The 13063-nt window shown below is 33.1% G+C and overlaps 1 protein-coding gene across 17 annotated transcripts in view; it reads right to left on the bottom strand.

The window, feature by feature from the left end:
• The window catches only part of RAPGEF2 (Rap guanine nucleotide exchange factor 2), a 249878-nt gene that overhangs the window by 24060 nt on the left and 212755 nt on the right, over positions 1 to 13063 (bottom strand). For all 17 annotated transcript variants that reach the window (XM_017525995.2, XM_017525996.2, XM_017525999.2 and 14 more), the window contains 8 exons: positions 12025 to 12161; positions 10876 to 11034; positions 4715 to 4867; positions 4282 to 4446; positions 3282 to 3389; positions 2972 to 3175; positions 2720 to 2828; positions 2067 to 2313 (listed from right to left, as the gene is read on the bottom strand). In XM_017525995.2, the coding sequence (XP_017381484.1) occupies positions 2067 to 2313; positions 2720 to 2828; positions 2972 to 3175; positions 3282 to 3389; positions 4282 to 4446; positions 4715 to 4867; positions 10876 to 11034; positions 12025 to 12161 (1282 nt within the window). The remainder of the gene's footprint in view (positions 1 to 2066; positions 2314 to 2719; positions 2829 to 2971; positions 3176 to 3281; positions 3390 to 4281; positions 4447 to 4714; positions 4868 to 10875; positions 11035 to 12024; positions 12162 to 13063) is intronic.

Genomic DNA, 13063 nt, shown 5'->3' on the forward strand with positions numbered 1-13063 from the left:
AAAAAAAAAAAAAAAAAAAAAAAAAATCTTCATAAACAAATGAGAATTTCTAGAAAAGTTTAAGTAATAGCTATTATAGTACTAAATCAAGTCTATAACCAATATAATAGATCCTACAGTTTAGTGAAACTTCCTTTAATTTTCTTTTCAATTGCATTACACATGATTTCAAATAATTTTCATGATAAAATATTTAAATGAGCCATATATTTTCCTAAATACAAATTGTTAAAGATGTTTCCTCAGTGTTTTAAAATCAACACATCTAATTATTCTTTTTCTTTTCCCTTGTCTAGCTTTTGAGTATTTCTAAATAAACACAGAACAAATTTATACTGAGTATTCTCATATTGTGTTCCTTTCCAACACCCGGTATTGTTGATGGATTATATCACAGTTCTTACATGTCACATTTCTATTTATACTTGGCAGGGTCATACTGACTTTTTTTTTAAGGGTTCTTATTTAACTTGTGGTCAAATATGACTCTAAGATCTTTTTTTGTGTGTGTGTGTGCTGTTAATAATTCTGCTTTTAGGGCTGGGTGTGCTGGCTCATGCCTGTAATCCTAGCACTGTTAAAAAGCCCAGGTGAGTAGATCACTTGAGAACAGGAGCTCGAGACCAGCTTGGCCAAACAGTGAAACCCTGTCTCTACTAAAAATACAAAAAATTAGCCAGGCATGGTGGTGCACACCTGTAATCCCAGCTACTCAGGAGGCTGAGGAACAAGAATAGCTTGAGCTCAGGAGGTGGAGGTTGCAGTGAGCAGATCATGTCATTGCACTCCAGCTTGGGTGACAGAGCGAGACTATCTTAAAAAAAAAAACCAACTTTTTTTCAATTAAAAAAATCTGCATTTAGGTAATTTATTTTTTCACCCATTTGAAAATCAGCTTTCATCAAGGAGGGTCATTTTAAAAATTGATTCTTATTTTCTATAAATGCCAGGTGCCCTAATCTACTGTCTCTTAGAAACAATATAAATATCCTCTTGAGTCTATAAGTATTACTCACTGCTTATCCTTGGGACCCTGCTATAGAAACTTCAGCTGATACAAAACCACTAATCATTACTGTATAGTTTGGGACAACTCAACCAATCAATAGTATATTTTAAATCATATTTCTCTAATCTGTGGATGAAAATTTTATCTGAAATGGAATTAAAAAAAAAAAAGATCAGAAATGGAATTTTTTTCTTTTTTTAAAAGAAATGCTTGATATAGTCCTACATATCTACTGCAGGTCTTTAGACTCATTATCAAAGAAAGAAATTATATGTTTTAAAGTTATTATCTCTTATAACAACGTAGTTTGGGGGCTATATAACTAAATGTGGCATAGTGAGAAATGGCTGACAGCAATTGAGTTTTATAAAACATCCCTAGACTCAAGAAGGAACTAAAATGAAGAAATAAGCAAGCAAACAGGCAAAGGTTAAAAAGTGTCAGAAAAACCTGCAATTTTTTCTAGCATGGCTGAGTTCCTGGCATAAATAGATAACCAAGAAGAAATTCAAGAATACACCTGACATTCTGACTACAAAGATGACTAGGAAGAATTAAAGTAGTTCTATGCTTGGTTGTTGATGCCTTGACAGTAATTAAATAATTGAAAATAGAAGAGAGGGGGAAAATGGAGATGGTAGGGATGAATAGTAGCAACTAGATAAAGCAATGATTTGACTGGTAAAGAGCAGATGCTGATGGTAAAGAAGATACCCAGAAACAAAATACAGCAGGAAAAGCAACTTGAAAGCATCATGGGGGAGACAGGAGGCAAATATACACTTACTTTAAAAAAGTCCAAATCCCAAAAACAGTAGTGCAAATGAGGAAGTGCTAAAATATCTTTAAAGAAGATCGGGAGTGGGCAAATAAGTGGCAAAATGATTATTAAAACAAATCTGACTGCTTAACACTGCTTCCAAAATAGTTCACTCATAAAAACCTAGAACATTTTTTAGACTCATGTAGATGTATTAATTACATCACTACCTTTGCATATCATTTTAACAAAATAAAATACTGCACAGAAAACATATATACAGATACAGATGCTTACTTGTATGGTTTCTGTGGCAAGATGCTGATCCGAGTCTTGTCGAGTATCTTTTTCAGCTTGTTCCTTCCTCCAACAGTGTTGGCTTTACTTTTTTTGTTCACTTTTTCAAGTCCTATCACCTGTTCTACATCTACAGCAAGATCTGGAATGGAGTAGCGACTGGCCTTTTTGATGTCACCAATTTTAGGAAGGTGGGGGGCACCATTTCTTTTCTCTTCTGACAACCTTGTTAGTAGTTCTTTAAATACTAAAATAAAAACAGAAACACCATATAATGGCAATTATAAGTTATCAGAACAATTCTAAAGCAATTGCGGAAGTTGGAAATATATGAGAAGTACAGACTTCAGTTATCAAAACTGCAAACCTGTAGAAAAACAGTATCACAGAAAATGAATCACACCAAATCTGCTTGGTATGTTGCTCTATCAAAGTAAGTTTTAAAAGAGTCTTTAATCTGTTAAGTATTTTAGTATTTATCAATAAAAGATTTCAGTTATCAATAAAGGCATAAATTAAAAATATTTTTTATGGTCAAGTCAGATTTTTATTTAGATCTAATCTATGCTTTTACCACATATGCTTTCTTATGATGTTTGAAATACTGAAAAAAAGACCAAAAGGAGAAAAATGAAAGTATGCAAAATACTTACCAAATAAATTGGTTTTCACAGTGATAGATAAATGTGTGTTATTTCTAAGAATTTCCATGGCTTTTGACAGCTGAATATTTTCAAAGTTTTGGCCATTTACTTCTAATATCTAAAAATGAAATTATAAAATTAATAAAAAAAAAAAAAAAAAAAAAAAAAAAAAAAAAAAAAAAAAAAAAAAAAAAAAAAAAAAAAAAAAAAAAAAAAAAAAACCAGACACCAAAATTAAATCTGAGATTAGATATAGCATACCTGATCCCCCCGTTTCAAGCCTGCTTCGGTTGCTTTGCTACCTGAATCTACACTGTCAACAAAGATTCCAAATCCCTTCTCAGAGCCTCCAAGTAAGATAAAAGGCAATGGAGCTTCTCGGGATGGTTTTGTTAACGTCATCAATCTTCTTTTTGCTTTAGCAGCACATGCAATATTTAACAGCCTTAGGTGTCCACCCATTTTCTATAAGAGTTCAGAAACAATAGTGTCAACTCAAAAACAGGCTAAATAAAATGAACTTGAAGCTGATCTTAAAAAAAAAAAACAAAAAACAAAAAACAAATATTACCTCTCTTTCCAGATTATTTTCAAATTCTTCTAAAAATCGAGTCATTGCAGGGTCTCCTTCAAAGTCATTGAAGTGATTATTTACCCACAATAATACTACCCGTGTAACCTGAAAAACCAATTATTTTAAATAAATTTCCTTTTTAGTGCCAAAAATGTGATTAAAGTCATTCCAGAAAAGATATCCAACTTTCAAACATTTACCTAATAATAATAAATAGGAAAATAAATGAACAATAATAAAATCTTCCATGAGGATGACCTTCTGAAAATATATTTTTTTACTTTGAATATAGACTTCATGTTGCCTTGCCAGGAATGGTTCTGAGTCTGAGGGTATTTAACATAAAATTTGTCTAACTTTCAAAATGCATTTGAAAAAGATCAGAATAAAAGAAAGGTATAATAAAACCAAAATCAGCTAATACAAAAGACAGAAACTAGAAACTAAAGGTAGAAAAACTGACTAGACAAAGAGAATGAACACTTTTAAGCCTAGAAAGCTCTGTAAGGGTACAGAATAGAAAAGGAAGGAGATAAGACAATGTAGTTTATCATCCAATCTGTCCTTAGAGCTCTAGGTGGTCCCCTTAGAATTACAATCCTAGGGCCTACAGAGAGTGATGACTGTCATGAAATGCTGCTCGGGTGCCAATTTAAAAATTGTGACTTTTATCTGGTGTACACTTTAATACCAAACTAGGAAATGCAGATTCCTATGGAATCCAGATGTTTATGTTTTAACATACTCCCAACAGAACTTTAAAAATGTTTAAACATTTGGTGGCCAATTTACTGGCCTTTGCATTTAAAAAAAAAAAAGACATTTCTGAGCCTGAACTAATATTCAGTATCTTTTTTTTTTTTTGCTTAAGTACATTCTTGTATTTTATTACATTAATCTGGACATAACTGCTGTGACAAATTTAAACATTAAAGTATCTTTAGGTTCACATTTTAACATTCCATATTTAACAGCCAAAACTGAATATATTTCCAACCTTATCCCTGAGGCTCGGGTCATTAAACCACTCCAATAACTTTTTGCCCACTTCCATTGGGCTAGAAAGAAAAGTTCTATAGGTCAACAGAAAGTCTTCTATGAATGTTGGATCTACTACTGAATGCTCTTCCACTAAATGCATTGTTAACCTTTCTGAGGTACCCTGTAACAAAGAAAAGGTTTAATTAATATATATATATAACATTTATATGGGACCGGAATTTCAAACATTCAACATAAAATGAACTGGGTAGTAATACAGTCAACAATTAATGAAGTTTGCTATTCATCAGGAGATCATACATAAAGACTTTTCACAACTGATAACCTTTAAGAGATATGCTTAAAAATGAAAACATCTGAAACTGCCACAACTGATACTACCAAAAACACTCCTTTCCTTGGGAAGGGGGAGTGGTCCTGTGTCCTACCTTGATGACAATGTGTCCCTTTCTTGTTCCGGTTCGATCAAGTTCTCGGTGTTCTTTCACCATAACAATCTCTCCTTCCTCTTCAACTTTTTGCATGTTCTTTTCTACTTGGTTGAGAATACGGCAGTAATCTTGCTGGGCTATGCAGACAAACTGGAATAAAATATAAGTCACATGTTAATGATAAAGTGCTTGCAAAAGACCTAGCAGTACTAATAATTCAGTTTTAATTATTTAAAACTGACATTTTTCCCTGTCTTTCCCATACTTTCTAAATTAATGCTGTAATGAACCTTAATCAGACATCTCTACTTTTAATGTATTTCTCCCTTGGTTAAGGAAAGTTTCAATTTTAGAATATTTATATGTATTTTATATCCAAAATCCTAACAATTTTAAAAATCAAAAGAAAAAATTTAGAACAGTGCTTTTTCATGCTCCTTTCACAATTAAAAAAACATTGCAGTGGGGGGAGTGGAATTGTAGGAGAATAGATGTAAAAATTTAATTATCATTTAGTGAATTAAAAGAATTTGAAAAAGCAACAATTTTTGAATAAAAATGATTTTAATGAAAGATACAGACATTCAAAGATACCTATGGAGTAGATATATTAATTTGCTAATTATACTGATGAAACATCATTTTAGAAAGCTTGTTAAAAGAAGGTCAAAACACAAACCACGTATGTGTTATAGCTCAAATAATTTTCCTTATAACTGGTATTAAGGGTAATCCTTGTTCTTAAAGAAAAAGTTAACAATAATGCATATCAAGTCATTACTTTCCCTGACCCCAAATATAAAAAATTTCAGGGCTTAGGGCAAACACTTAAGAAATTACATTTCTTAGTAGATTTAAAGAAAGTTAATGAATGAATGATAGAAATCACTTATTATACAAATTAACTAGAGGTCAGTGAGGAGACAAGAGATCATCTGGAAATGGAAAGCGGCATGGTATTTCTTTTTCTCCTTTAGTGTGAAGAAGATGGAAAAGGCGATGATTAAATTACATTGTAAATAAGATAAAACATGATGCAACCACCTGAAATCATGATTTCATAGGGTACTTACAGCTCTGATAATACATTATTCTTTTTATGTTGCTCATATTACATTGATTTTTAAAAAGATACAATACTAAATATTTTAATAATCATAATGACAACATCTGCATCATCATCACCATCACCATCATACTGTGGCAGCCTTATGGAACTTTTTCAATTCATCCTAATCAAACCATGAGGAAGGTGCTATTATCACCATTAGACAGAGGAGTAAACAGCCCGATGTCTCTTAACTACGTGTTGGCTATTTTAAAATAAATTATACATGCACATCAAAATCTTGGAGGGAAATAAACTATTAATAGTATTTCTGAGCAATGCAAATTGTGAGTGACTTTCATTTTATTTAATGTCTTTCTATATTTTTCATGCTTTCTGCATGATCAATAGGTTTGTTTTTTAAGTAGAAGCAGCAGTTCATAAGAGGAACACCATATTGCAGGATCACGTTTCTCCGAGTTGGCTAATCTCACCAATTTTTCTTTTAAGCATTTTGAAGAAAAAGTTAAAAATTAAAAGATGAAGTTTTTTTTGTACTAGTAATTATGCATACTTTAATTACTTTAAAAATACCTTTAGAGCTCTGATATTACATTTTAAAAATATTGCTTATAGTATGATGCTAATTTTATAAACTGTTAACATTATTTCTGAGTAATTTCCTTAATACTGACCATAGATGTGTAACGTTTCGAAATATATGATCCTTAGTTTCTTATCTAAAAAATATTTTATTTCTTTGTACACATCAACAAAATTATTCCCAAATACATGTAAGAGATTTAGAAAAGTTTTATTTCCAGATAATTTTAGGTGTTTTTTCTTATGCTCAGTTTTAGAGAACATAATTAAATACTCATTTTCTCATTTATCTTCTAAAAAAGAAATATATCCCTGAATTCAACGGAATAAGTAGATACAAGGGGAAAATGTTTTTTGAAGAGAAATGTACTAAAATTAATCTTCTTGACTAAAGATTTTTTTAAATTAGAATACATTTGATTTGAAATTCTTAGTGTCTAGACAGACATTTTGGCATTTCTTCTGCAGCAAGCTGAAATACCATCCAAAAAAAAAAAAAAAAACACAAAAACTGAATTTCTAATATGGTCATACAGAACTGGTACCTAAAGAGAAATACATTTTAGATGAAAATATTTATCTTTTTAAAATAAGCAACTTATTTTTGCTACAACAAATTTATAGATCTAACATGAAATTCACAGGTAACATTTAATTTTAACTGGTATGATGAAGTCAGTTGAAAAAATCTTTGTTTTTTATTTTTTGAGATAGAGCCTTGTTCTACTGCCCAGGCTAGAGTGCAGTGGTACGATCTCAGCTCACTGCAACCTCTGCCTCCTAGGTTCAAGTGATTCTGTTTCAGCCTCCCGAGTAGCTGGGATTACAGGCGCCTGCCACCACATCCGGCTAATTTTCTTTGTATTTTTGTAGAGACGGGGTTTCATCATGCTAGCCAGGCTGGTTTCAAACTCCTGACCTTGTAATCTGCCCGCCTTGGCCTCCCCAAGTGTTGGGATTACAGGCGTGAGCCACTGCACCTGGCGTGAGAATCTTTGAATTGTTTTACTGAGGTTTTAGATTTCTGTAAATCTCATGCGTTTCAGATTGCTGTAAACCCATGAAAGTACTGTATGATCTCAGTACCCTGATATGAAATAAAGTCAATGGCAGTTTATATCATAGGATTATTTTCCTTTGGGCATGACATTATAATTTGTATTTAAGGAGAAACATTACAGATGATAAATGAAGTAAAATTAAACTTCAATCCACATATAGTATAATCAATTTTCAATTTATCCACAGCAAACTGTTTTCTCATCTAAAACTGCTTCTCACATTCTAAGTACAATTAGCTCCTATGATTCCAGGAAGAGGTGAGTCTAACACAGATTTGCTTTAAGAGGCTGGATCTATTTAAACTGGCACTTTCCAGTCTGTGAGGGAAATTCCTACCTAATTGTTCACATAGGTATCCAAGTGTTCATTCCCCACTTGAAGAGTGGAGGGTAGGGCTAAGCAATGCCTGGGTGTCACTGGCAGGCCTCAAACACAGGCAGTGGAGAAGGAAAAAAAGGAGAAGAATAAAGGGAGTAAGAGGGCAAAAGAGGAAATGAAGAAATGGAAACAGGAGAAGGGAAAAAGAAAAGAAAGAGGTATATGTGGGTAATGGAAAACCATTACAAATTGCCTAGTACCACAGGATGTGTTTATCAAGCTCTGAACTTTGTCGTTTCACACCAGACAGGGAATAAGAACACACTGAAGAGGGAGAACTGGAAGAGAACACAAAGAAGGGACCCAGAACAAAACATGAGCTTGTCCATGTCATGGGATCCAAACAAATATATCTTAAATTTAATTCATTCATCATTGTATTCTTAGGCGTAACATGAGCTCAACCATCTTATGACAGTAACCAATATTTATTTTGGAACTCCCTGAAATATAAGATAATGAGGACAAAGCCTAGGTGAAGTTGCTTTATTCTTGGTAAAGACAGCATCATTTTTGCTCAATTCACTCAATAACTTGCTTCCCTACAATATGGTCAGTAAAATGAAAGAAACACATGGAAGCTATTTTATGCACAAATAAAAACATGGTTCTGTTTCCTTTACTTCTCCTAATAAGGAGATGATCTAACATTTGTATTTTCTGACAGATATGACATTTTAACAGAAATACCTTAAAATGCTGTCCCAGGCAAGCACTTACATTAAAATGTCAAAATTAGTTCTCCATCCCTGTTTAAGAAATTCTTTAGGGTTAAAATGCCAGGCTTGAGCAGACAGGTGGGTGGAAGTATAGGAAGGAAATCCCTGATTAACATATTCCTTTTACAGTGGTGTAGAGTGTAGTAGAGAGGAAGACACGGACTTCTTCTAGCAGGTACCTCACCCTTGATGCTTTTCATAATTAACTTCACACTAGGAGCTATGGAGTCTATATATCTTAATTAGAGTTTCCTTTTGAATTGGACTCTACCTTACTGACTATCCGGGTTTCCCACTAATCCCTCACTTTGTAAGTAAATTAGACTCTCTTCCCTAATATAATCCCTACCTCCTCTTCCTTTTCCAGAACTCCCAGATAAATAGTTAAATGTTACCTGGTACATTTGACATGACTTAACCACTCTGTAATATTCACTCATATAACATTTCAATCAATTATCCTGAAACATTTCTATGCTGCCTATCATTTCAGTCTCATAAAATTTCTAACAAAGGACTTGAATAACTAAGAGGTGTTAATGTAATGGCTCAACTCTCAAAAAGAAGTAACTTTTACTTGCCCTTTAAGGACACACACTCTAACTCAAACACTATTGTAATTCCACTTTGTAGAAGGGTTCAGGGAAGAACTGAGATAACAGGAGACAGGAAAAACCTTTACTAATTTGCTAGCTTGTTTTGACTCAGTTTAGTTTTTTTCATTTTTTTTTTAAAGTACAATTCCAGAGCTGAAATAGCATATATAATTTCCTTTAAATGCACATTACTGCTAAATAAAGACTTCAATATTCATCATCTGTTTTCCTCTATTACACAACAGAACTGAGAATATACCATTTTGTTTTCCTCTATTACACAAAATAATTGAGAAGTAAGTATATTGAGAATGCTTTTCTGGCATTACATATTTAAAATACTGAATTCATAGCCTTATTATTATTATTATTATTTTTTGCTCTCTGGTGCTCATGGAAGGAATTAGCTGGTGGAATTATTTAGAAGCATTTAAAAACAGACTAGAGAAAAAGGCCAAATGTGAAACTAGATTTATTTAACTGGCAACCACTATATTACAAAGAAATACATTTAAGATGCTTTTGTTATTATTAGATGCTTATAATTTATGACTTATCTTCTAAGGTAAGTAATTTTATGTATAGCCATGATCATTTTTCTTTTTAGTAAGTAAAATGCTTAAAAATGAGTATTTCAATGAGTGATACCATTTTACATTGATCATATACCATCATTCAATTGTGTTATTTTAGAATAAACTACTTTCAGATGTTTTCCAAATTACAGACTAATAAATACAGTGACAATTAGTCTAAGCCACATCATTTGGTTATTTACACTTAATTTTCTTTCAAAGACAAATTCTTTTAGAAGATAAGTCATCAATTATAAACACCTAATAATAACAAAAGCATCTTAAATGTATTTCTTTGTAATACAGTGGTTGCCACTTAATCTAGTTTCACATTTGGCGTTTAGTATTTTCTCTACTCTATTATTAAATGCTTTTAAATAATGACTATTAATACAACATCAATACTGATATTTCTCTTTTGCTATCAAGTATTTTCTTTTTATTAGCTATTATTTAACTAGCAAGTCACTCTACAGATTCATACTATGATTAATTTCCATGACTCTTCTAAAATCAATTTCTTATATATATTTACATAAAAACACTGCATAACTATTCATATCACCTTTATTAAGTATTTACCTTCATAATGTGCATTTTACTTCCATATTTTGATAATAGATTATTATCATTGATGGCAATTTAAAAATACCATACTCACATTTTTTTAAAATCAAACACATAGTTCTCTGTAGTTCAAGTAACTGTAATGAAGATTAATTTTAATTTTTTCTGGGTTGTTACAACACTAAAAGTAATAGTTTCACATTAACATTTTATTGGTGCTGGGCATGGTGGCTTATGCCTGTATTCCCAGCACTTTGGGAGGCTGAGGAGGATGGATCGCTTGAGGTCAGAAGTTTGAAAACAGCCCTGGGCCAATATGGTGAAACCCGTCTCTACTAAAAATACAAAAATTAGCCAAGGTGTGGTGGTGAGTGCCTGTAATCCCAGTTGCTTAGGAGCTGAGGCAGGAGAATCACCCAAACCCAGGAGGCGGAGGTTACAGTGAGCTGAGATCATGCCACTGCACTCCAGCCTGGGTGACAGAGCAATACTCCATGTCAAAAAAACAAAATTATTTGTAACATATTTATATAGGAAGTAAAATCTCATCACAATGGCATGTAAGTATTCTTTATTAAGAATGAAATATATATTTTTATGATATTTATACCTGGCAGTCATCCACCTTTGTTCTCATCACTCCTTTCATGTATTCTTTGTCCATGGTAGGAGAGACACCAAAACTATTTCCCATACACAGTATTTCTGCTTTTCCATCTGGATAAGTCACTTCCACAGATCCATTGAGAATCACTGACCAGGAGTCCAGCTAATCCAAAAAAATAAAGACAAAGCAGAAAGTAACATCATAATTATACAGATGTGTATCAGTATGGTCCCTAAATATGAATTCGCAGATCTTCCAAGTTTAGAGATAAAACAAGTAACTAAGGTGAAGGTCACTGTTTAACAAGTTCACAGAATAAGGAATAAAACACAGCCACATATCTACCTACTTCCATATGCCTAGCACAGAATGCATATCATAATGTCCTTTGAATTTGACTTTGCATATTCTCCTCTAAAACGACAAAAGGAAAAAAAATTACTCTGTCCCCCCAAAGCTCATGTAGACAAGATAAAATGATCATTGCCTCAGTAAGAATATCATTTGGTCTGACAAAAGGCATTATTATAGTTATGAACATTTAAGTTGCAAAAACTGAAAAGTTAATATATCAAAAAATTTCCATTTGCATAAAAATTCTGCAAATGATGGGAAATATGATGGATTTGGAATACAGTGACTCATATGGTTTGGCTCTGTGTCCCCAATCAGATCTCATGTTGAGTTATACTCCCATAATTCCCATGTCTTGTGGGAGGGACCTGGTGGGAGATAATTTGAATCATATGGGTGGTCTCCCCCATCCTGTTCCGGTGGTAGTGGATAGGTCTCACAAGATCTGATGGTTTTATCAGGAGTTTCTACTTTTGCATCTTCCTCATTTTCTCTCTTACTGCAGCCATGTAAGAAGTGCCTTTTGCCTCCCCGCCATGATTCTGAGGCCTCATCAGCCATGTGGAACTGTAAGTCCAATTAAACCTCTTTTTCTTCCCAGTCTTGGGTATGTCTTCATCTGCAGCATGAAAACGGACTAATACAGTAACATAACAGGTGTATCATAATTCTTGATTTATTCAAACTTACTATTGTTGGGTATTAAAAAAGAAAAAGCAAGAATTTGGGTTTTGTTCAATTGCTATATTGAGATATCTTTAAGAAGAAACTTTTTAAGTGGTAGGAATATTTATTCACCTCTTCACCATCATTTAACACTATGGTCCCTGCTCTTTCCACCACTGCGAACACCATCACGGCACAGAGTTCTCGCCTCACCGACATTGTCATATTGGCAAAAGCAGGCAACTGGTGCATAAATTCCAAGAGTTGTTCTGAAAAGCAAAAGACATCTTTTGTCAAAACTACAACTTTTATTAAAACTAAGTATTCAAAAAGCATGATTTAGGGTCCTTTCTTTTTAAATGCTCTACAATTTTGCTTATTGAAAAATACATCTCAAGATCTTTAGCACCAGGTGAACTTCTTGCAGGTACACAAAGAATTCTGTCGCTGTGGAAATCATGCCTCTTACTTGTTGAATTAGAGGCAACAGTTTACATTGTAACTCCAGTTCAAATGCCACTAAAGATGTTACTAAACTTCAAATGGGAAATTTCAATTGTAAATGAGATATAAGGCTTATTATTGTAAGAGTGAAAATGAAAGGCGGCTCAGAATTCTCCAACAAGTCAGTTAGTCCATTCCTGCACCTTTTGGGCAGGTGGATGCCAAAATAGTCAGCAGAAATAACTATTTAATTCAAAAACATTCTAAGGAATATTTGCCATGGACCAAATCCATAAAAACCGATCTATTAAAAAATTATAGGCAAAAAAGGAAGTTTACTCACTCTCCCTTCTTATTGGGATGCTGTGGAGAAAGAGCTTCTACCTTGGTATGATGCTAGCTGTTGATGTCACAGTCTCTTCAAGTCCTGGGTTTTCTATTTTTAAAAGTCCTTTGTTTCCCTATCATTCAATAGCTTTACTAACTATGTACCAAGTTCTTCCCTTACTCCTCACCATGGCTCTGTGAAGTGTATTTTCCTTTTAATTTTGTAGGGAGGAAACCAAAGCTCAGCATCATATAATTAAGAGATGGCAAGACCAGGCGCGGTGGCTCATGCCTATAATCCCAACGTTTTGAAAGACTAAAGCAGGAGACATGCTTGAGCCCAGGAGTTTAAGACCAGCTTGGGCAACATAGCAAGACCCTATCTCTATAAAATATTTTA

The sequence above is a fragment of the Cebus imitator genome, unplaced genomic scaffold (assembly GCF_001604975.1).
Source record: "Cebus imitator isolate Cc_AM_T3 unplaced genomic scaffold, Cebus_imitator-1.0 Scaffold40, whole genome shotgun sequence".
Taxonomy (NCBI): domain Eukaryota; kingdom Metazoa; phylum Chordata; class Mammalia; order Primates; family Cebidae; genus Cebus; species Cebus imitator.